Source organism: Microcaecilia unicolor, chromosome 13 (genome assembly GCF_901765095.1).
Source record: "Microcaecilia unicolor chromosome 13, aMicUni1.1, whole genome shotgun sequence".
Taxonomy (NCBI): Eukaryota; Metazoa; Chordata; class Amphibia; order Gymnophiona; family Siphonopidae; genus Microcaecilia; species Microcaecilia unicolor.
Window position 1 is genome coordinate 31,428,030 of NC_044043.1, and position 25,746 is coordinate 31,453,775.

At 44.1% G+C, this 25,746-nt stretch overlaps 1 protein-coding gene across 4 annotated transcripts in view; it reads left to right on the forward strand.

Moving 5' to 3' along the window:
* The window catches only part of LOC115456574 (merlin-like), a 139,077-nt gene extending 113,331 nt beyond the window's left edge, over window positions 1–25,746 (forward strand). For 3 of the 4 annotated variants that reach the window (XM_030185748.1, XM_030185747.1, XM_030185749.1), the window contains 9 exons: window positions 450–572; window positions 6,880–7,097; window positions 9,701–9,838; window positions 10,866–10,947; window positions 13,067–13,194; window positions 13,625–13,775; window positions 21,460–21,669; window positions 23,023–23,090; window positions 25,164–25,746. In XM_030185748.1, coding sequence (XP_030041608.1) covers window positions 450–572; window positions 6,880–7,097; window positions 9,701–9,838; window positions 10,866–10,947; window positions 13,067–13,194; window positions 13,625–13,775; window positions 21,460–21,669; window positions 23,023–23,058 — 1,086 coding nt within the window. In that variant the 3' untranslated portion in view covers window positions 23,059–23,090; window positions 25,164–25,746. The remainder of the gene's footprint in view (window positions 1–449; window positions 573–6,879; window positions 7,098–9,700; window positions 9,839–10,865; window positions 10,948–13,066; window positions 13,195–13,624; window positions 13,776–21,459; window positions 21,670–23,022; window positions 23,091–25,163) is intronic. The other variant, XM_030185750.1, reaches the window with a different exon arrangement.

Below are 25,746 nucleotides of genomic sequence, written 5' to 3' on the forward strand. Positions count from 1 at the left end.
GTAGGTGATGGCGACGGCGGGCGGGGGGTCGAGAGGGTCATTGGCGGGGGGGGGGGGGTCAAAGTTGTTGGAGGTAATGGCGGGCGGGGGGGGGGGGGGGGGGGGGAGGTGTCGGCGGCACCGGGAAGGGGCTGAAATGTGCTCCTCACCTCGGCTCTGGACCCCCGTACCGTTGAAGTCTGGCTACGCCCCTGGTGCCAAGTTGAAAATTATTATTGAAATTTTGTGTATTTATTTTTGTGGATGAGAGTCTTGAAGTTTCCTCCCATCCCTGGGTGCTTCCGGTTAGGTCAGAACTCCGGCTGGGGTCTGTCACCATAAGATTTCATTTGCAACTACCCAGTGATTTTTCCCTCCTGTTTTATTATTTCTTCCCACCTCACCAAGCTTTATGATATTAGTGACAGTCCTCATACAAAGACTATGCAGCTTTTTTTTTCACTCTCCAGATGGAGCATCAGAGATTTTTCAGGGAAAAGCAACTGCGAGAAAAAGCTGAGAGAGCAAAGGAGGAACTGGAGTTGCGCTTGTTACAGTTGGAGGAACAGGCAAGAGATGCCAGCGAGGCACTGGTGAGGATGAAGGCGGACTTTTGAAATCTGCTGGGCTCCTTTTAATTCTCTGCAGATTAATAGCCTGGTCTTTCTGCTTCATTTAAAAATCACCATGGGTTAAATCTGAAATATTTTTTATAGAGGCGAATTCAAAAGGAACAGTGGCCCTTATGTTTTCAACATAATTAACAAATAACCAATAGTCAATCCCTCGAGGAATATAGGCCATTCAGAAATGGATTCCATGCTCCAATCCGATGAAATATCACATCTAGACTAGTTGGGGAAGAAATCGGAAAATGTTGAGAATGCAGCACTGAGAAAGATTTTTTTTGAAACGGGGATTCCTGTTGGACGATTTAGGAGCAGACGGCAGAGAAGCGAGGAAATATTGACTTTAAGTTAAGTTGTTGCTCCTGTCTGGTGCTCTCCTACATGTCGGGTGCTCTGCTATTTTCAAGTATTTCATTTTTTCATGTTTGATTTTGCATATCTTTGATTGCACTTTATTTATAGGGTTCTAAACTTGTTTTGAATAGTTTTTGAAAATTTCTTTTTTTTTTTTTAAGTTTATACAAAGAAATAAAGTTGGAAGGGTTTCAGAACAAGGAGTACAGATGATGTATAGAGCATAATAGTGAGCCGCTGTGTCGGCTAGACTCACTTTTAACAGGCTCGGCTGGGGAAACATCCTACACTGATTTCTCCTTTTGTTTCCCTTCCCCAACTAGCCTAGATGTGATATTTCATCAGATTGGAGTGTGGAATCCTTTTCTGAATGTCCTATATTCCTCAAGGGCTTGACTATTGGTTATTTGTAGATTAGAGAGTGTCTGTCCCCTGGGATTGGGTGATTTATAGTGTTCAACATAATTAAGGCACCTTACAAGCTCTGCATGCCATATAAGTCCTTAGTGTAATCCAGAGTTTACCAGTGTTTGACCCTCATACTCACGGCTGCAGTGTTCCTGGCATCAGAATGATGTGCCAATGTACTTCTGGCCAGGGTTGCAACCCCGTATGTGGTGAGCGCAACCCTGTTTGAGGTCACGACCCACAGTCTGAGAAGCCCTGGAATCACGACCTCCTGTCTTTAAAAAAATGTGCATATAACGCCAGTTCCAAAAGGACATATGAAAATAATGAGTAATTATTTTCAAAGTTCACCAAACTTAGATGAATGATAAATGATACTCTCTTCTCCATTTACAGTTCATGTATAATGAAGTTGTGCCCAATTCTCTTTTAATTCCCTTCAGGAGCTCTTGTGTATAGAAAATACTGGGAGATTTAAGTTTAAGTTTAATGCTAATCTTTACTGCCCTTTGAAAAGGATAACAGAGTGGTTTACAGTAAATGACAGTATAAGGAAACAGGCATTTCATTAAATGAATTTGTTGATTCTGAAGAGGAGAATTGCAGATGTTCACTTACAAATCAAACAAATAGACTTTTCTGGGAGCAGAAGAATCTGTGCATGGGGTTCAGGTTAAAATTTGTTTACATATTTATATTTTTAGTTTGTGGTCACTTATTTTGTGTTTGAGTGTCTATTTGTGTTTTGCTTGTGTGACAGAGAACATAAGAGCAGCCATACTGGGTCAGACCAGTGGTCCATCTAACCCAGTATCCTGTTTTCCAAACAGTGGCCAAGCCAGGTCACAAGTACCTGGCAGAAACCCAAATTGTGGCAACATTCCATGTAGAACCCCAAAGAATAGTGACATTCTGGAATCCTAAGGAGTGACAAGATTCCATGCAGAATCACAGAGAGTAGCAACATTCCATACTACAAATCCCAGGGCAGTTGCTTCTCATGTCTGCCTCAATAGCAGACTATGGACTTTTCCTCCAGGAATTTGTCCAAACCATTTTTAAACCCAAATACGCTAACCGCTGTTACCACCTCCTCCGCCAGGTATTCTGCTAGCATGTAGTTTCCATGTTTGGATCTATAGTGGGCAATGACATAATGATCAGGAGCCGAGTGGACACCTGACAATGTAGCTCTGGGAGAGTCATTTTGACAAATTTAGCAGGTTTATGAGCTTTTGATTCACTAGGGGAGCACAAGAGTTGAAACAGTATTTCAGGCTAGCTAGGATGTCCAGCAATCCAAAGTGGGTTGTAAGAGAAAAGAGCCAAAAGCAGGAAGGAAAAATAGCCTAAAGGACAAGTCCATAGACCACTACTAAATGGACGGGTAAAATCCAGAATTTCAGGAATAACTTGTATAAAATGTTTGTACGTTTGGGTAGCTTGCCAGGTGCCCTTGACCTGGATTGGCCGCTGTTGGGGACAGGTTGCTGGGCTCGATGGACCTTTGGTCTTATAAGTACATAAGTAATGCCATACTGGGATAAGACCAAAGGTCCATCGAGCCCAGCATCCTGTGGGGCCCAGACTGTCATAAGTACATAAGTAATGCCATACTGGGATGACAGTCTGGGCCCCACATTTACCCTGCAAGAAGTGGTGGTACAAGAATTGACTAGAAATCTACTATGAAAGATGATAAAGTTGAAAATTCAGTCGTCAGTTGAGGAGATTAAAGAAGGGCTGGAGATGCAGGCAAATAAAATCCGGTATGCAGAAGACTGGGCATCGAAATGGCAGATGAAATTTAATGTGTACAAATGCAAAGTGCTGCACATTGGGAAGAATTATCTGAATCATAGTTACCTGATGCTAGGATCCACCTTAGGAGTCAGCACTCAAGAAAAAGATCCAGGTGTCATTGTAGACAATATGCAGAAATGTTCTGCCCATTGTGTGGAGGTGGCCAAAAGAAACAGGATGCTGGGAATTATTAGAAAGGGATGCAAATTAAGACCAAGAATATTATAATCCTTCTGTATCGCTCCATGGGGCAACCTCACCTTGAGAGTTGTATTCAGTTCTGATCGTTGTATGTCAAAAAAGATATAGTGAAATTAGAAAAGGTTAAAAGAAGAGCCACCAAAATGATAAAGGGGATGGAACTCCTCCCATATGAGGAAAGGCTAAAGAGGTTAGGGCTCTTCAGCTTGGAAAAGAGATGGCTGAGGGGATGTTATGTTTCCGGATAGTGAGCCCTTGGTTCATAGTGAAGGCCTATGATAGACTGAATCCTACTGGGACTGGACAAGGGTAAAAATGGATTGGTTTTAGTAGGCCACCAGATTCTAGAAGGCAGGTCCCACCATAAGGCACAAGTAGGGTTACCATATTTTGCCCCCCAAAAAGGAGGACACATGCCACACACCCCACCCCCCTTTCACGCCCTCACTCCGCCCCGTCACATTTTCCCCTCCCCCCTGTCACACACCCCATCACCCCCCTCCCCTTACCTTACTACTGCCCTGGTGGTCTAGTGACCTCTTCGGGGCAGGAAAGAGCCCCCTCTTTCCTGCCCAGAGCGCTGCCCTGCATGCATCCTTCCTGTTGCTGATCTTGGCGCAGAGTCAAATGGCTGCCGAGAGTTGAAGTCTTGCGACGTCACTTCAACTCTCGGCGGCCATTTTGAATCGGCGCCGAGATCAGCAACAGGCTCTTTCCTGCCCTGAAGGCGGAAGAGGTCACTAGACCACCAGGGCAGTAGTAAGTAAGGGGAGGGGAGGCTAGCAATCTGCCCGTTTCTCCAGAAATCCGGACAAACAGGCAGATTGGCAAAACACACCCGGTTGCCTGGACATGTCCTCAAAAAGAGGACATGTCCAGGTAAATCCGGACATATGGTAACCCTAGGCACAAGGGTACTGAATCCACACAAGCAGAAGAGGAAAGCGGCTGTAGGCAGTCAGAAATAAAGCACAGAAGGCAGTAAGAACTCCAGTCACACAAGAAGCTAAACACTGGACCAGATCCCGTTAATACAGGAAGCAAGGCTAGTACTGGAACCCGTTCACACAAGAAGCAAAGCTTGTACTGAAACCTGTTCACATGAGAAGCAAGGCTAGTACTAGAACCCACTTATACAAGCAGCAAGGTGCAGTGCCGGACCCCCCCCCCCCCCCCCCCCAGGGTTACCATAAAGCTCTAGAAAAAGGAGGACATATTGATCCAGTCCAGTTTTTGCTTCCATTGAAAGCAATGGAAATAAAACCCAGACTGGCTCAATCTGTCCTCCTTTTTCTGGAGTCATATGGTAACCCTACCCCCCCCCCCCCCCACACACACACACACACACAAGCAGCGGAATGCTACACTGGAACCCACTTGCACAGAAAGCAAGTCGTTTACAGGAACCCACTCTCTCAAGAAGCAAGGCTTATACTGGAACCCGTTCACTCAAGAAGCAAGGCTTTACTGGAACCCACTCTGACAGGCAGACGGAAGGCAGCTGGAACCCACTCACACAAGCAAAGGCGTCTTAAGACCCACAGAAGCAAGACAGCAGCTAGGGCGGCTATCAATGCGTCTAGGCAGAAGATCGGTGGGGTTTAAGTGCTGCTCCTTCATCAGCATCTGACATCATCCCACATGCGCTGGAGGTGGGCAATTGGTCCCGTGACACAAGAGTTCTGTCGCTCGCTGCCAGTGTGGTCCAGGCGGCCATTCCCTCCGAGCTTGTGCAGTCTTGAGGTCCCAAATCATGGTAAGACTGTGACATGGGGGATACAGTTGAGGTCTATGAAATCCTGAGTGATGTAGAGTGGGTAGAAGTGAATCAATTTTTCACTCTTTTAAAACGTACAAGGCCAAGGGACACAATGAAATTACATGGAAATAATTTAAAAACAAATAGGAGGAAATATTTTTTCATTCAAAGAATAGTTAAGCTCTGGAACTCACTGCCGGAGGATGTGGTAACAGCGGTTAGCGTATCTGGGTTTATAAAAGGTTTAGACAAGTTCCTGGAGGAAAAGTCCATAGTCTGCTATTGAGATGGACATGGGGAAGCCACTGCTTTCCCCAAGATTGGTAGCATGGAATGTTGCTACTAATTGGGTTTCTGCCATGTACTTGTGACCTGGATTGACCACTGTTGGAAGCAGGCTAGATGGACACTCTGTATGGCTATTCTTATGTTTTTACGTACAGCAGGAAGGTTGTACTGTACACAGAGCACCAAGGCATGTGTTAGAGCAGCGGTGGGCAACCAAGTCGAGGACTGCAACCAAGTTGAGTTTTCAGGATATCCCCAATAAATAAACATGAGGTCTATTTTGCATACAATGGGTTGTTGTCCTTGAGGACTGAGGTTGCCCACCCCTGTAGAAAGCAAAAAGTGAGAGAGCGACCAAGGATGCCAGAACCTGGAGGATGTTCGTTAATAAAGAATTTTATTAAAAGTTTTGAAGACTCGACACAACGTCGTGTTTCGGCCGTCAGGCCTGCATCAGGAGTCTGCCGTGCAGAATGCTGCAGAGCAATAATGATGGAGATCCTTTGAAGATCTCACAGCAATCTCTTGTGCAGAGTATCACTGGATGACATAAAGGATGATTCTTCAAAAGGAACATAGGTAGTCTTTAAGAAGACTGTTGAATAATCCGTCAGAAACACTGCACGTACTGTATTACCCGCAGATCTTCAAAGGATCTCCATCATTATTGCTCTGCAGCATTCTGCACGGCAGACTCCTGATGCAGGCCTGACGGCCGAAACACGATGTTGTGTGGAGTCTTCAAAATTTTAATAAAATTCTTTATTAACGAACATCCTCCAGGTTCTGGCATCCTTAGTCGCTCTCCCACTTTTTGCTTTCTTCTGTTTTTACCGTGGGGTGTTTGAGTTCTCCGCTTGTCGGCGGATCTCCTTCCATATTTGTCCACCCCTGTGTCAGAAAGTTATAGAATACTAGGGTAAGTCCACCACAGGCCGTGTCGGGTGATACTTTGGTATATGTTACTACTAATAAAGTTTTTAAATATCCATTACTGATCTGCTGTTCTGTTTTCTACGTTGGAGTTTGTGGATCGTTTGACTTGTTGTTTCTTGGGACCCCCGTTCCATTACATTCGGGATTTTATTGATCTCTGTTATATCTCCCCTCGGCTGTCTCCTCTCCATACAGAACAGTTCCAGCCTGCCTAGCCTTTCCTCATATGAGTGTCATTTCCTCTTCTCAATCATTTTAGTCAACTTCCTTTGTATGTTTTCTTTTTTGAGATGGGGTGACCAGAATTGCACATAATACTCAAGGTACAGTGGCACCATAGAGACGTTATGATATTTTTTGTCATATTCTGTATTCCTTGAGAAAGACAAGGGTGTTGCTGGATCTCATCTTGTAACTGAGAACCACAGTACATGACTATATCCTGGTAACTAACTGTAGAACAACTGTGAAAGGTATGAATCCTGTTTTTGCTTGCGTGCCTAACGGAAGTTACTCTTTCAGCTCCGTTCGAAGGAGGCAGCTGAGTGGCTGGCGGAGAAGGCTCAGATCGCAGAAGAAGAGGCAAAGCTGTTGGCCCGAAAGGTTGCGGATGCTGAACAGGAGAGGCACAGGTTAGAGGTCACTGCGCTGAAGACCAAGGAGGAGAAGCGGCTAATGGAGCAAAAAATGAGGGAAGCTGAGCTGATAGCAGTGAAACTCATCAAAGAGTCAGACAGACGGTGAGGAAAAATAGGACTTGATGAGAAGAATTTGTTATGCCCTGGATCAAGGACCAGAGGGAGAGGTCAATCCAGCACATGCGCAGAACACACCCAAAAATTGGCCATAAGAGGGGAGGGTATGGAGACAGATGCTTATTAGTGACTCGACATGGCCCATGTTTCGGCAAATTGGCTGCATCAGGAGCCGTTGAAAAATGTGTCTTCTGGATTTACAACAAGTAGTGTAATCACTTATGCAAAATATTTTTGTGCAGCCATGACACCATACCACAATAGTGCACTCACAACATGTCAGACTATAACAAGGTGCATACGTGATAAAAGCAACACTGACAAGTTTTTTAGTACATAATTGCAGTATAGTGATGTGGTTGCAAAAAAAAAAAAAATGTTTTTAAAATTGTTATAGAAATTTTAAATAAGAAACAAAGATACTTCTCTTTGCCCAGAAATGTAAGCAATATTCACAGTTTTACAAAAATAATGTAAAGAAAACTGTAACAAAAAAGGAAAAGAATCACCTCTAATTGAGAATACTAAGCTAGCCCCCAAATACGGGGGAGGGGGTACAGAGTTTTAGAAAACTATAAGGAAACGATTACCATATCACACAAAAGGAAACTAAAGTAATATAATATGAAGGCAGAGTTAGAAAGTCTAATTCTAAACTTCGGGCTACCTTCTCTATGCTTTAATCAAGTAGTTGGCTGTGAAGAAAGAGAAGCAGCTTTTTTTCTTATCAAGGTTTGATATACGGCCTATTCAGAGAACTTTCTAGGTGATTTACAATCCAGGTATGAGTGGAGAGTGTGAAGTGATGGTGATGTAAAAGGAGAGATTTAGAAATGAAGGAAAATGAGATGAAATATAGATGTCAGGGGAAGTGAGAAGAAAAGTAAACTGAGCAGGACAGTCTTGAAAAAAAAAAGTTAAGAAGACAGAAAGAAGAAATCAGAAAAAAGGCTCCACACACACACCTCTCTGCTTACACACTAGGGTTAATGAAGGTGGTAGCAATAGTGTAAAACCTTCAAGAGAACAAAACATTCCTGATGCAGTCATAGGCCATGGTGAACTTGTTCGTGGACTCTCTGCAGCAGGAGATAAACTCCAGAAACAGGGGCGTATCTAGGTGGGACCACAGGGGCATGGGCCCCCACAGATTTAGCCCTGGCCCCCTCTACTTTTGACCCTCCCCTACCGCCGACCCTCCTCTGCCACTTTCGATCCCCCCTTCTGCCACCGCCAGGTACCTTTGCTGGCGAGGGTCCCCAACCCCCGCCAGCCGAAGTCTTCTTCAGTGCCGGTCTCCAGTGCCTTCGCTGATCTGTTTCTGTGAGTCGTGATGTCCTACGTGCACGTTACGTGCGACGATGGGGGAGGGTCGGCGGCGGGAGGGGGATTCGGTGGCAGCAGAGGAGTCAGTGGCTGGGGGAGGTGGGCTTAAACTGTGCCCCCTCACCTCAGGCTCTGGACCCACCCCTCCCGCTGAGATCTGGCTATGCCCCTGTCCAGAAAGAAGCTCTTTTTGACATGTACCCTGAAGCTCCACCCAAACTACATCTCTGGAAACCACATGCAGACCTGCCAAGTTTCCTGCTTTCGTAGTTCCTCTCCTGCACTCCTGCTGGGGGGCAGAGATCTCCCGCTGAACATCATCTCCTGCTGCTGTGGGAACGATTTCTCAACTCTTATTGCGAGACTGGTCTTATTGCAGCAGGAGATGATGTTTTATTACACCATCTCCTACTTCCAGATGGGGAAGCGGCTTCTTGGTGACCTCTGAGGTCTGTCGGTGCTGGACACAAGAGGTAGAGCGGGAGAGTATTAGGGGCGTGGCTGGATGGATCTGGGGGTGTGGCTAAACTCTCCCTCTCGGTGATCCCTTGGCAGCTGTGCACATACAGACAGCGTAACAGGACGCACGCTATTTCTGTGTGCCTACTTATATGCATATGTAGTCGCACAATTTTATAAAAGCCATTTTCTTGTGTAAAGCAGGTGTTACAAGCAGAAAAAAAAAGCTTTTTAAAATTAACCCCTTAATATCTGTGGTTAAAATGTGGATTCCTGTATGCAGGTGACCACAGCTTGGTGTGTTTGTGAGAAAAGCATATGACACAGAAACTGTTGTTACTCCACTGATCTAGACAGTCGAAGATTGTGATAATTATACTGTGAAAGTTCCTTGCATATCATGATCCAACAATGAGCCATCTCTTCCATATTCAAAAGTGACTTATGGGTTAATTTTGGACTGAAATGCATAAATCATTGTGTTTGAAAATTGGGGCCCAGTGACCCCATAACTTTTGGCCAGACAACTTGGTGTCCAGCCAAAATTATTTGGAGAAAGGTAGGAGAGTTTTGAGGTGTGCTGAAGCATAACTTAAAGCTAACCTGAGAATACCAACATTGTTCAGCACCATTTGTTTAATCTGGACTGCATAAATAACTGTGCTAACATTAAACCGGTTCCTTATCTGGTTAACTTTAGGACTGCACATTCAGCAGTCCAACTTAACTGCATAAGTCAGCTGATAATGTGCTTAAAGTTAACATGAGAATTAAGGCCGACTGAATTTTGGTTTCGGTTTCAGATTCGGCACCAAAACCAACCCAAAATCCAGTCACTCCTGCTTATGCATTTTGGCTGAGGAACCTGTGGGGGCAGGAGTGACTGGGAATCACTCTTGCCCAGAAGAAACCACTAGACCACCAGGCCATTTAAAGCAAAGGTAGGCCCGGGGAGGGCCTTTGGGAGCTGGGAGAGTGGAACAGTTGGGGTTGGGTGGCCAGCCAGCCCTCTTCCAGGGGGCGATGGGGTTTGGTGGTGGCGGCGGCGACTGACCCAGGAGGACCCGCAAAGCACCATTCTTGGTTTCCGTTCTGGTTTTGGCTGCAGTGAATTGTGGCCGTGGTTTCAATTCTGGCCGGAACCAAAACCACTGGCTTCGGTCAGCCTCTACTGAGAATGCAGGTATTGTTTTAGAGCTTTTTGTTTAACTTGGACTGCAGAAATAGCTGTGCTAACATTAACCGGGCTCCTTATCTGGTTAACTAGGATTACAAAAACATCAAAGAGGAAAAAATCCCTGCAGAAATTAAGAGAAAAGAAGGTGGAGATGACCAAGGAGAAGGATGATGCAAGACGCAATCATCCACAAGATATAATAGTTTATTTCAAATCCAAATGTGATGATGTACAAGGAAGTCCGACATGGCCTGTGTTTCGGCAAGATTGCCTGCATCAGGGGTCCCCGAACTGCATAAACATGTACAAAAATAAAACTCAATCAAATTGATATCTAAAGGTTAAAATCACATTTGGATTTGAAATAAACTATTATTTTCAATGAACGATTGAGTCTTGCATCATCCCTTTCCTTGGTCATCTCCGCTCTGCCTTCTTTTAACTTTAGGACTACACATTCAGTGGTCCAACTGAACCACATAAATCAGCTGCAACTATGCGTAATGTTAACCTGATAAGTGATCCTGATAGCTTTAAGCACATTTCTCCTCGTAAATATCAACCTCCAGGTTCTCTTTCCCTGTTATGATTCCAGGGCGAGTTGCACTGCAGGGCACTAGTGAGAGACACAGAAACATCTGATTCCCCCCCCCCCCCCTTGTAATCTACATTAGTGTTTCATGAAAACAGGATCTTTATTTTCTCACATCACAAGATGGCACATTAAAAATTACTTTTTTTGTGTTCCTTCTAAATTGTCTTTCGTACATCTTTTGTGATTTGTCCGACAGAGCAAAGGAGGCTGAACATTTGCAACAGCACCTGCAGGAAACCCGAGAGGCTGAGCGGAAAGCGAAGAAGAAACTGATGGATGTAATCTCACTTTCTAATCACAGATTACACAGGAACACACGAAAGGCAATGTGATAAGCTGTGACTAAAGCAAGGTGCCAATTGTGCACCAAAGAGTCCAAGTTTATAAGTTTATTAAGAAAATTTACTACCCCGCTCGTCAAACGTGTGCCTGAGTGGCTTAAAATCTAAAAAGAAGGATAGAACGAGAGAGGCAAAACCAGAAACATAGAAACAGGGGAAAAACTACAATATCATCAGAAAGAGGGGAAGGGGAGGCACAAAAGGATTGCTTAGTACACTCCCTTGCTTGGAGGAGGGAGGGTGGGGGGGACACGCCTAGAGGAGGGCGGGTGCTCCATCCCAGGTGACAACCAAGATAGCTACACCACTGACTTATAGAATTCCGTGTCATAATGTGGACATTATATTTATGTTGTCAGTGAACCAGTGTGCTTCTTGGTTGAGCGTGCGATTGCTAGATATAGGATGTGTTTATGACCTATGACCTGTGACTGAGTTATGATTGACTGTGAAGTGTGCTCTGGTATGAATGGTTAGGTCTTTGACTAAAAATGGAGTTCTTTTTTTTCCTTTTAAATGTTTTTATTGATTGTAAACTGTTCTGACATGCTTATTGAGAACGGTATATCAAACATTAATCTACCATAAACCATATCAGTTGTGTGTGCTGCATGGTGCACTTAAGCGCAGATAATTACATCAGCCATTGACCTGACATTAGTGGTCACACGTAAGTTTTGCTGTGTCGGAGTGGCTAGTATTCTAGGGTTAGGCACGCCATAACAACCTTAAAGAATTGGCGTTGTGTGCCCCATTGCGGTGCCTAAATTTATGCATTGCTTTATAGAATTGCCCCCATAGAAATTTTGGCAGCCGGTCATAGGCCAGATACCCCAATAATTTGCTGGCTCTTGTTATCAGCATTAACTGCAGTTACGCCACCCCTTTCAAACATTAGACTAAGTGAATCTTCTGAAGCTGACCCTAAATGTACGTTGCACTCCTCAGTTGGCCTGAGAGATATGGCAGTGGCACCTCTTTGGCTAAATACATGCTGTTCTAAAAGGATCTTTAAGTACTGAAGTCCTAGTCAGTGGCCTGTTTGAGTGTCTAGGATTGTGGGGTTCTAGAAGGAGCCTTGGTGCACGACTGGGGGGGGGCAAGAATTGTCGCTGCAATGACTAGGCTGAGTGAGTAGGCAGGGGGATATCAATGCAGATGAATCCCTAGCTCCTGGTGCTGTTGCCCTATAGATGCTGGAAGCCTGAAAGAGCAGGAGACAGCTGTTGGTAATAACGACAGCAAAACCAACCAACCAAAAAGAAAAAAAAAACAACAACAACAAATCAACCCCCTCATACCCATAAATAAAGGCAAAAATTTTTTTTTTTTAAATTTCCTATTTATTTATGTATTTTCTTTTCGTTTACATACTAGTATTCTGCTTTAATTCCAAAGCGGATACATAAAATTAGCAGAACAAAACAATAACCATCATAACAAACACATATACAACGTAATTACACTGTACCTCAAATGCAACTAAAAGGTTAGCTATTGCAATGGTTTCTTCAACCTGAATATTCAGAATTTATATATTTCTAACAAGCAAGGGGACATAGTGTTGTATCGTAGAGGCAGGATTCCTACCTCTGCTGATGGAATCTTGTTGATGGTTGAAATGTGGCCAACAAGTTTAGTAAGGCAATACTCTTTCAACTTTTCACAGGAGAAGCTGCATTAATCTGAGAAAAGTTTGTTTAATGATTAGCCCAATTCTCTTTGGGCTCCTTTAACTAAGGTGCGTTAACTGCTAAGAAGCCCTTAGGAATAAAATGGACTTCTTTGCATTTAATTTGTGCTAATCGTTGGCACACCTTACTAAAAGGAACCCTTTGTAACTGATGCTTGAAATGGTGATCCTTGGTGCAAGATATGCAAATGACAATGATGTGAGCCTGAAGATGGTATCGCATCAATCTACAGTTACATCTTGAGCCACCACCTGCGGAATGAAAAGATTCTGGGTCTTATTGACCAGCTTTTAGGCCCATTACATCTTTGGAGATTTCTTTTTTTTTTTTAGAAAGGGGTCTGCATTCATTTTATCTTCTAGTTCAGTTTCAGGAATCCTCTCCCTCCTCCTGCTGGTCCTGGAGATTGCAGCTGTGAAAAGGGGACTGTAAAACTGGATTTAAAAGACACAGACTGGAAGAGGCTGTCCATGGAGCTAGAAAAGGAAAGGTACTGACATATTTATGGCTAACAATTGGTCCAAAATGTCCTTAAAGGAACTGGGTAATTTGGTAGCTCTTAGCGCTGAACAGGATACATGGATATTGCAGAGGCACAGTGGTGACTCCTAGTGGCCATATTCAGGTTGCATGGGCACTAGGTTCTGCAATAAACTGGGATCTGTGGCCCTTGACTAAGGCTCCTGATGCACTTATAAAATAAATAATCCCTCTACCCTCAGTAAAGACCAATTTTGATTTGAACTAGAAGCCTAAAGGAGCAGAAGGAAACTGTCAGATCCCTAATAAAAATACAGCTCACTTAACTGTTGCTTTTGTAGACGTGTCTTTAATCCCCAATAGATTTTTCTGTCTGAAATACTTTTTAGAGCCTAACTGAAAATGAGAATCTGTCCCTTCTGTCATCCTGTGGAGCGCAGGTTGGACTATCTGGAGAAGTGCAAACAGCTTGAAGACCAGTTGAAGGAGCTCAAGTGTGAAATCCAGGCACTGAAACAGGAAGAGAAACAGATGGGGCTTGTCTCTCACTGGAACGGATCCCTGCAGTCTTTAGATGGCCCTTTAGGAAATGTAAGTGAGAAGAATTAGCAAACATGTGGCCCGGCTTTAATGCCAGAGATCTGACAGTAGCAAGGATCTTTAGGTCCTGACATGTTGCTGTAGGCATGAAAATTTTGCTTCCACTGTAACAGCCTGAGTTCTAAGGACTTTCTCACATGGGAAGCAAAACCGGTGCCTGGCACACTTCTATGGTCTACGTCCTGATCGTAACTGAATAGATATGGAAAGTTCAAGAAATTTTCTGGGCAGACTTTTACGGTCTATACCTTGAGAAAGGCAAGGAAAAATCAAACTCGGGTATACATATAAAGGGAAATGGGACTTGATATACTGCCTTTCAGAGGTTTTTGCAAGTACATTCAAAGTAGTTGACATATATTCAGGTATTTATTTTGTACCAGGGGCAATGGAGGGTTAAGTGACTTGCCCAGAGTCACAAGGAGCTGCAGTGGGAATTGAACTCATTTCCCCAGGATCAAAGTCCGCTGCACTAACCACTAGGCTACTCCTCATTTACCCGACTGGAAGGACCGTACAGGTCTTTATCTACCATCATTTACTATTTTACTATGTTTTGGGGAGGGGGTAGTTAATGACTCTCTCTCATAAAAGTGCCAACATAATAATGTTTGCAATTATTATAGCGCTACTGGATGGATGCAGCATTGCACAGTGCTGATAAGTACTCGGGTACAAATGTCCCTTCCACAAAGAGCTTGTAAGCAGGTACCTGAGGCAATGGGGGATAAAGTGACAGATCCAAGGCAGAATCAGGAATTGAACCTGGGCTTCCCTGGTTCTGTAATGCAGTGCTCTGTATGTCCATCCTTGGGGCACAACCAGCCAGTCGGGTTTTCGAGATGTCCACAATGAATATGAATGAGATAGATTTGCAAGCAGGTCTCTCTCATGTATATTCATTGTGGATATCGTGAAAAACTGGACTGGCTAGGTATGCTTTGAGGACTGGGTTACATAGTAACATAGTAGATGACGGCAGAAAAAGACCTGCATGGTCCATCCAGTCTGCCCAAGACAAACTCATATGTGTATACCTTACCTTGAATTTGTACCTGTCCTTTTCAGGGCACAGACCATATAAGTCTGCCCAGCAGTATTTCCCGCCTCCCAACCACCAGTCCCGCCTCCCATCACCGGCTCTGGTACAGACCATATAAGTCTGCCCTCCCCTATCCTCGCCTCCCAACCACCACCCCCTCTTCCCCCCCAACTGACTGGGTTGAGATGCAGTACTCTCAGGGTTAGTGAAGATGTTACTGGCTACTCCTTGGGGAAACCTAAGCCAGTCTGGTTTTCACAGTGAATATGCCCAGCATATATTTGCACGCACAGGAAGCAGCGCACACAGATCTAGCTCATGCATATTCACTGTCGCTATCCTGAAAACCTGGCTGGCTGGATGTACTTTGAGGACTGGGTTGAAAATCCCTACCTAGAGGACGGGGACTGGAGGTAAGGCCACTCATTGCTCTAAGTAGTAGGCTACTGCTTCTGTGTGCCTGACTATCTTTCTCTAATTAGCACCTTTTCATTTACTTTATTATTAAAAGCAGCTGTTTTGTAATTGGACTAAAACCCTCTGGCGAGTAACTGTGTGCCAGAAGGATGATAGCACTGGTGACATTACATCTCCTTCCTTTAGCTCTGGTATATCATCCAGCTGTAGTCCTTACATGTAGAAACAATTTTTTTTTCTATTGGGTGTGATCTGACAGACAGCTGTTCATAAACAATCTTCCAGTGGACAGAGATGGCCCCACAACTTAATTTTAGATTGTGAATGAGCAGGAAGACAGTGAAAGCATTTTAAAGTACAGTTCTGTGATGTGGCATTTGTTGGGGTAGGCAAAGGCACATACCCTTGCTTTTGCCCTGGCCCTTGTGCTCTTCCCTGATAATAAACTTTCTGTAAGACATGGTCACTGTTAGTTAATATTTTGCAAGAAATGGTAGGTCATTAGTTACAGACAAAATTAAACGGTCCAAAAATATAATATATAGAAACATTAGACAATCATGGCAGATAAAGACCATGTGGCCCATCCATACCATCTACAAATCTCTACTACCCCTTCTCCTCTGGGCTCGTCCCATGCTTTCTTGAATTCAGATACAGTCCTTGAATCCACTAACCACGCTGGGAAGCTGTTACATGCATTCACCCCCTTTCCAAAAAAAAAAATAATATATATATATATCTTCTTAAATTATCCCTGAGTCTGTCCCATTTCCCCTTCAACCTACAACCCCTGGTTTCAGAGTGTCCTTTCAATTGGCAAGAGGCCTGCCTAGTGCACTTATACCATGATGGCATCTCTATCATCTCTCTCCTCTTCTACATTTCTTCCATAGTATACATATGTAGATCTTTAAGTATGTCCCAATATGCTTTATGATGAAGACCATTTTAGTAGCCATCCCCTGGATAGAGGGATGGCTACTAAAATGGTCTTCATCATAAAGCATTGAATTCAATGGCGATATCCTGAGAACCCCAACTGGCTGGCTGTGCCCAAGGACTGTGTTGTAAACCCCTGCTCCTTGCTTTTGACGGTATAGGCTCCAGAGTTGTACTCATAAGAACATAAGTGTTGCTGTACTGGGACAGATCAAAGGTCCATCAAGCCCGGTATCCTGTTTATAACAGTGTCCAATCCAGGTTACAAAGATCTTTAGAGATGGGAGACGTTCCTTGAGACTGGAGACAAGCTGATGTGGTCCCGCTTCACAAAAACAGAGACAGGGAATAAGTTTGAAATGACAGGCCAGGAAGCCTCACGTCGTGGTAGGAAAAATAATGGAGTTGCTGCTGAAGGAAAGGATAGTTGACTTTCTAGAAGCCAACGAGTTACATGATCTGAGGCAACATGGATTTACCAAAGGAATATCCTGCCAAACAAATCTTATTGACTCCTTTGACTGGGTGACCAAAGAACTGGATGAAGGACGTGCACTAGATGTAATCTACTTGGATTTCAGCAAAGCCTTTGATACTACTACTACTACTACTTAACATTTCTAGAGCGCTACTAGGGTTACGCAGCGCTGTACAAATTAACGAATAAGGACGGTCCCTGCTTAGAAGGGCTTACAATCTAAAGGACGAAATGTCAAGTTGGGGTAATTGAGATTTCCTGAGAAGAGGTGTAGTGATTAGGTGCCGAAGGCATTTCTATAGCGCTACTAGACGTACACAGCGCTGTACACCTGAACATGAAGAGACAGTCCCTGCTCGACCGAGCTTACAATCTAATTAGGACAGACAAACAAGAGATAAGGGAATATTAAAGTGAGGATGATGAAATAAGGGTTCTGAACAAGTGAATAAGGGTTAGGAGTTAAAAGCAGCATCAAAAAGGTGGGCTTTTAGCTTAGATTTGAAGATGGCCAGAGATGGAGCTTGACGTACTGGCTCAAGAAGTCTATTCCAGATTTACCCAGGGAACGGGGTTCTCGGGGAGGAGTGTAGGGAGAGATGAGAGTGGAGAGGTACTGAGGAGCTGCAGAGTAAACGCACTTACAGGTCAATAAGAGGAGTTTGAACTGTATGCGGAAACGGATAGGAAGCCAGTGAAGTGACTTGAGGAGAGGGCTAATATGAGCATAATGACACTGGCATAAGACTCCTGAATAAGCTGAAAGGGCTGAACTTAGGACCCTAAGTGGAGAACTGGATAGGAAACTGGTTCATCGACAGGTGGCAAAGGGTGGTGGTAAATGGAGTCTGATCAGAGGAAATGAAGATGAGTAGTGGAGTGCCTCAGGGGTCAGTGCTGGGGCTGATTCTGTTTAAAATATTTGTGAGAGACATTACTGAAGGATTGGAAGGAAATGTTTAACTTTTTGCAGATGACATGAAGATAGCCAATAGAGTGGATACCCTGGAGGGAGTAGAAACCATGAGAAGGGATCTCCAAACCTTTTCTAATTCCACTCTACCTTTTTTGAGATGCGGTGACCAGAATTGAACACAGTAATTAAGTGCATAAGTATTGCCACACTGGGACAGGCCAAAGGTCCATCAAGCCCAGCATCCTGTTTCCAACAGTGGCCAATCCAGGTCACAAATACCTGGCAAGATCCCGAAAACATTCAATACATTTTATGCTGCTTATCCCAGAAATAAGCAGTGGATTTTCCCCAAGTTAATTTAATAATGGTCTATGGACTTTTCCAGAGTTTAATTACATGTTGAGTGAAGAAAAATGTTTCCCGATTCATATTAAATGTAGTACTTTGTAGCTTCATTGCATGGCCACTAGTCCTAGTATTTTTGGAAAGAATAAACAAACGATTCATGTCTACCCATTCCACTCCACTCATTATTTTATAGACCTCTATCATATCTCCCTTCAGCCGTCTTTTCTCCAAGCTGAAGAGCCCTAGCCACTTCTGCCTTTCCTCATAGGGAAGTCGTCCCATACCCTTTATCATTTTGGTCGCCCTTCTCTGTACCTTTTCTAATTCCACTATATCTTTTTTTGAGATGCGGTGACCAGAATTGAACACAATATTCGAGGTGTGGTAGCACCATGGACTAATACAAAGGCATTATAACGTCCTCACTTTTGTTTCCCATTCCTTTCCTAATAATACCTAACATTCTATTTGCTTTCTTAGCCGCCGCAGCACACTGAGCAGAGGGTTTAAATGTATCATCAACGACACCGCCAAGATACCTTTCTTGGTCGGTGACTCACGTAGCTATAGTTTGGGTTCCTCTTTCCCACATGCATCACTATGTATTTGCTCACATTAAACGTCATCTGTCATTTAGATGCCCAGTCTTCCAGTCTCGTAAGGTCCTCTTGCAATTTTTCACAGTCCTCTTGTGATTTAACAACTTTGAATAACTTTGTGTCGTCAGCAAATTTAATTACCTCACTAGTTACTCCCATCTCTAGATCATTTGTAAATATGCTAAAAAGCAGCGGTCCCAGCATAGACCCCTGGGGAACCCCACTAACTACCCTTCAAATTAGATCTCACCAGAGATTTATACAGATAGTGCTGGTGCTCTTGTTAAGTGAACTAGGCAGTCACCTAGAGTGTCAGAAGTATTTTTTGGAAGGGGGGGTATCAGAAAACATTCCCCCAAAAAGTCACCACAGTGGAAGCCTTCAATCTCCCTTCCAACCCTCCATTCCTGTTGCTGTCACATCCCCCATGGACCTTTGGCAATGGCAATGACTAGAGAAAAGAAAAAGTAGCCAGCTCAGGGCCTCTAAGCCTGTATGTTGCACCCCCACACAAACAGGAAGTTTGCATTGGATGCAGAGAAACACAGCCGGGTGTTCAGAGTGCTTCATGGTCCTGTGACTTCTTTGGCCATTGACATTCCTGCGACTCCAGGGCACATGTAGTGGCAGTGGTGGAGGTATGGGCTTGAGTAGGAAGCACAAGAATGAAGGTTTTTTTAGGGCGCCTAATGTCCTTGCACTTGTCCTGTATATAGAGGCACTATCACATCCATCTTCCTGCTGACTGTTCCTTTCCCTATGCACCCAAGCATCCATCTGACTTTTGCTATCACTTTCTCTATCTATTTAGCATGGAATCTTGTTACTTTTTGCCATCCTGCCAGGTACTTGTGACCTGGATTGGCCACTGTTAGAAACAGGATGCTGGGCTAGATCGACCTTTGGTCTGGTCCAATATAGCAATTCTTACGGCCACCTTAAGATCATTAGATATGACCGCTCCCAGGTCCTGTTCTTTCATACCCAGAAATACTTCATCCCCTATACTGTACTGCTCTTTTGGGGTTTTGCAGTATGTGAAAGGATGGAGAATAATGAAAGCTTAATGACAGGGCAGTTCAATATCACGTGACAGGGCCCAAGTTCAACCTTTGAATGGGGATGTCCACTCCCAAGGTTGGCTGGGGCTTGGAGTGTTTCAAAGGCAGTGTTCACAGCCTCTGAAGGTGTGGAGAGAAGGGAATCATGGTCATAGCTTAAGGGCAACACCTGGTGGCGTAGGATCATTGACGCCATAACCAGAGTAGGTACATTGGAGAGAGAGATGTAAAACTGGGGAAGAGGAAAAAAACTAGGGGGGTCAGACAAAATAGGAAGCCATGGTTCTGGAACTATATCTACTAGAGACTGGATCCAATCCTAGTACTGAAAAAGAATTTTATGAGTTAAGATTCGGCCCCCATGGTATTTTTTAAAATGCTGACCACCACAGCGGAAAATAATCTGGATGTATATTGTGCATGGCATCCGGACAGTAGCCAGTTCTGAATAATTGCCAACTCCACCTCTGCTGCAGCCAAGGATCAACCTGGCACGATCTGGCTCCAGCTGAGGCAGTCTAATGATATACAGTCCATGCCATGGAATATCAGGGCCATTAGTTTTCAATGTTAAACCAGTGCTGGGTCTCTCTGCTCTAGTTGTTAACTTAGGGACCCATTGATAAAAGGGTATTAAAGCCCTACTGTGCACTTAGAATGGGAAAAACAGGCTACCAAAACTGCAATAAAGCATTTACAGTATTCTGTTTATTATTATTAATTTTTTTAATTTCCAGGGGGAGTGTCATAGGTGATAAATGGACATGGAAGCATTAACCTGCTAGCGTTCCCACATTAGCTTTTTGCAGGTACCACGCGCTGATGGCAGAATAAGCGCGTGACCTGCAAAGAAACAAAAAGAAAATGCTTTAAAAAAGGCTGCATACAATACGGGCTTAGCGTGCGGGAAAGTTTACGGTTTATTGGATTTGCTATACTGCTTCAACTGGCTAGCAGAACAAAGCGGTGTACGGGCTAATTAAAAACAACAAACAATAAAACAAAGAGGAAAAGGAACTACAATATCTATAGGGCAGCATAAAATCATACAGAGAGAAAGAGAAAAAAGAGTTAAGAGCTAGACAGGAGAGCTGCGTTTAGTAGGCCATCAGGTGCCATCTCCATCTGCCTGGCCAAACCACCAGGATTTTAATTCACTCATAAACTTTTTAAAGGCCGGGTTGCTATGCCGAGTGAGCGGAAGGCTATTCCAGACAAAAGGAGCAAGAGAAAAGAAGGCAGACCGTTGTGTAGATTCCAGCTGTGCTAATCTAGTCCCAGGAAGAACCAAGCGGTAGTCATTAAGCGGATGAAGAAGTCTCATGTTTGGATGCACCATGCCCAGATTTTACTACCCTTTAGTAAAAGGGCCTTGATTTTGTTAATATATGTTGGTATCAGGATATGAAATGTTACCAAATTAGTATTGTAGAAACACAGAAAACTGTAGGCAAATAAAGACCATATGGCCTATCCAGTCTGTCCATCCATGTCATCTACTCTCCCTCTCACTCCCTTAGAGATCCTATGTACTTGTCCCAAGTTCTCTTGAATTGAGATACTGGTTTTGTCTCCACTACTTCCACTGGGAGGCCGTTCCATGAAGTGTTATTTTTATTGTAAACTGCTTTGATGCTTTAATGAAAGAAATACAAGGACATGTAACCGTATGCCACTGGATATACTGCACTACAAGCTGAAATGAAATTGTTCAGCCATCAACTGATGATATGGTTTTGATTGTTCATCATTCTTGATCTGAATCCAGAATGCAGACAGATACTCAAGTCCATGTATTGTGACCTACAGTACCATGAATCAGCATATAATCACTTCTGAACTGCTTTTTTTTTTTTTTTGCATTCTCTGAAGGCTTCACCATGGCAGAGATCCTTTGAAGGAGAAGATCTTGTGGAGAAAAATCTTCACAGTGCTTTCCCTGATCACCAATACTCTACTTTAGACAGCTGGCCACACACCAAAGGAGTCTTCTGTATGTCATCAATGGGGAGGTCAACTTTCCCAGCAGCTAACATAGCCCTCTCGAGTGGGGGGCTAAGAACAAGAAAAAACACAAGCAAGGTAAGTGGTTTCTTTATCCTACTCTAACACCTATTAATATTTGGTGTCTATCAATATACGTTATGGGGTAATGTTATTTTACACAGGTAACATGTGCATCCATGTGCCTGTATAAAATAGCCTACTGGGACGCTCTGGCACAAAGATACATCTGATCCAAGATCATTTTTGTGTTTGTATGTGCCAGTAACAATCAATGCATGTGCATGCATTTTATAATCTACACATATGTGTCAATCCCCAGTACTGTACTGACCGAAAGCTGGGCACTGTGCGGTCTGCCCCAGGTGCATATGAGCAGTCACATGCCTGTCTGCTCTGCTTGTTCCCTGCCCCGGAACAGGAAATTGACACAAGGGGGGGGGGGGGGGGCAGAGGACTGGCAGAGCTGACAGCTGCGTGACTGATCCGTGGCACCCCCTTGCTTGAAGGAGGGAGGGAGGATGGGGATGTGCCCCAGGTGGCAGCCAAGCTAGGTATACCACTTCACTTTGAGCCAAATCCACTCTCAGGAATGCCTACGTGTGTATTGCAAAAAGGTATGTGATCATAACACATACAGCCCTAGGAATTAGAAAAGGTACAAAGAAAAGTGATGAAAATGATAAAGGGGATGGGACAACTTCCCTATGAGGAAAGGTTAAAGAGGCTAGGGCTGTTCAGCTTGGAGAAGAGATGGCTGAGAGGAGATATGATAAAGGTCTATAAAATACTGGGTTGAGTGGAACAGGTAGATGTGAATCACTTGTTTACTCTTTCCAAAAGACTAGGACTAGGGGGTACACAATGAACCTTCTAAGCAGTAAATTTAAAACAAACCGGAGAAAATATTTCTTCACTCAATGTATGTTTAAATTCTGGAATTCATAGCCAATGTGGTAAAAGCAGTTAGCTTAGCGGGGTTTAAAAAGGTTTGGCTAATTTCCTAAAAGAAAATCCATAAGCCAGTATTAAGATGGACTTGGGGAAAATGCACTACTTATTTCTAGGATAAGCTGCATAAAATCTGTTCTGCTGTTCTGGGATCTTGCCAGGTACTTGTGATCTGGATTGACCACTGTTGAAAACAGGATACTGGGCTTGATGGATCTTCGATCTGCCCCAGCATGGCAACACTTATGTTCTTATGTGTGTAGAAGGGTGATCTACAGGCATAATTGGCTTGTAAGATTACACTGTGAGGGTCAGTCTTGCCTTAAATTAGTGCTTTGCAAATGAGAACAGAAGAGAGTGTGTCTCTCTCTGTATTAGTGTAGGACCCATGAACCATTCCAGTCCATCAGCTGTGCTTCTTCTTTGCGTTCTAGCTCCATTCCCTACCTGACTTGTGATTTTGTTTCCTGTGAATCCTAGATTGAACAACACAGCTCAGATCTGATCTACCTTTGACACGATGCATTTCATATGGAGATCTGAAAGAGGTGATTTAAACAAGGTTGCATTGTGATCCATTATTTTGGGTTGCTTCAGCCTAAAGGGAGACAGCAGCAGGTCTGGCCGTGTGCATGAAATCACTCACTGCTGCTCCTTGAAAGTTCTCTAACATCGGGAGTGGATTCCTATTCCTACTTGCTAACAGCGAGAAATCATAGCAATGTTTCTTTGTTCTCTCTTCGATTTTTTTTTGTGGGCTGTGCTACCTTTGTTGAACTAAAAATTGGCCTAGAGACTGCAAAGCACTTGAGGTTCCAAGACTCAATAAGTCCAGTGGCGTACCAAGGGGGGGCGGTGGGGGTGGTCCGCCCCGGGTGCACGCCGCTGGGGGGTGCCATGGCGCGTGCCTGTCGGCTGCGAGTTCGAATCACTACGTTAAATTCTCTCGTTCGCTGCAGCTCCCTCCCTCTGCCCCGGAACGGTTCCGAGGCAGAGGGAGGGAGCTGCAGCGAACGAGAGAATTTAGCATAGCGATTCGAACTCGCAGCCGATAGGCGCGCGCTGCGGCGTGCACCCAGGGGGGGGTGTCATTTCGCCGGGGGGGGGGGGGGGGGAGCATTGGCGATCCGCCCCAGGTGTCGTCGACGCTAGGAACGCCACTGAATAGGTCCCTTCTTTAGGATGTCAGAAGCTACAAAGAATCCAGCAAGGATGAATTTAGACATATGCAAAAGGAGCCCAAAACCTGGGACCCTGGATTCCCTACTAGCTGATCTTTAGGGGAACCCCTTCCCACTAGATTTCTGCCTATGGGTACCATGATCTTAAATCGGCCCTGGAACCCAAGGACCGACATGCCTACTGGATACGGCACGGGCACTGTTGCACAACTTTGGCTTTTCTTTTGAAGGGAAAAAATACATGTGGGTATTTTTGCCCTAGTTTTCAAAGGAAAACCAGATGCGGGCTTTCCTTTTCAGAACTGGTGCACAGCCTGCAGGATCCAGCACCCACATATATTTACAAATGACTTCTCAGGTATGGAAGGGGGAGAGAGTTAGAACTTCAAGACTAGGCCACATTCTCCAGGTATTCTGGTAACACTGTTTAGAAAACTCAGAGGAAAGACAAGCTACTGCTATGTAACAGGAAAGGTAAATTCTTACTGGTTAATCATAATGGTAAAGGTTCCAGTTTCAAATATCCCATAAACTAATTTTCATATGGATTCACGCCAGTGCGTATTTCCTAGTAAAAAAGGTGCCGGTACTCAAATGCTAGGCCACTCTTCAGGGGTGGGGTAATCACTGAGGGACCCACCCCATAATAGCCAGGCCCCCTGCAACCGGTCACAGAATGTATGACATGGCAGGATTGGTGTGTAGAGTCTCAGCTCTTTCATTAAAACTTGGGGTCCATGGGTCAATTTTAGCAGACAACAGAAAAGGTGCCGGTACTCAGTACCCCCAAGTACCCCCTCAAAAAAAGCCCTGATTCACGCAAGATTACACAGGCCTCAGACAACATATATTTACTTCTTCAGCCTATATAATTAAAAAAAGAGATTTTTTAAAATGTCCAACGCCAGGACTTACCCAAGGCAGTATTGAAGGCTGGTCTCTGGCCTGGCTCCAGCATTTCATGTTGTTAGTGAATATACTTATTCTACTGTACCAAATCAGAAATCTTCCAAATACCTTTTCTGTGGCTTTGAGCAACTTCTATAATCCATGAGTCCAACAGTATATGTCTCTCTTTTAGTGCAATGAAATGTTTTCTTCAGCAGTACCCTTAAGACTGACACTGTTGAAATGTCATACTTGCAACAGAACATTGTTGTAGCTTTACTTCTAGAACTGGCAAAAAAAAAAAACCCTCCTTCAAATGTACTGTCAGCTCTGTCCCTATGGGTATGTTTCTGACTTCGTAAATGATAAAGATTGGATTTCTATTAGGCTGAAAGGTAGTTCAGTAAATTGAAATGATTATAAATCGACACTGAATTTAATGCATGTATGTAGCACATCCCCAGCCATCTGCTTTGCTTGTGTAATGAAACATTTTATTTTTCCGACTATGAATCATGAAAATGCTCTCTGACCCACTTCTCTTCTATTCAGTTTTGGAATGCTTTGCTTCTGGCCCAGAAGGCAGAGGTGGTGCTGAGGTGTCATGTGACAGTCAGAGATGGGAAGAGAGACTGCACCTGAATTATCCCAGGAACTAGGGTTATGGCATCCCGAGAGCAAAGCACAGGAGGGCAGACACGGTGCTTGCACACAGATCCTAGCAAGCTGTCCGCAGCCTTTAGCTCTCTGTGTAACTAAGAGTAGATCCTGTACATATTCCTTTCTTCAGAATGAACATTTTTGCAGCAGATTTGTAAATAAACTAAGAATTCTTTGTGATGTAACCATTATGTGCAACTTCTTTTTGCTCTAAACTTTTCATAAGATCAAATGGGAATGTCTCTAGGTGATCACAACGTCTTTATTCTTTACATTTCTACTAGGCTCAAGATCTTATTTTCCTTGATACAGGGATGTTATCAGGGGTGGACTTGACCATTCCGGCAACCGGGCAGTACCTGAGAGCCCAGAGGCTCTGCCCGGATGCCTGCCACACACTACAGCCCTCCGTAGTCCTACCTATAAAGGCGTGCTGCTAGTGGCCTCTGTGTGTGTGTGTGTGTGTGTGGGGGGG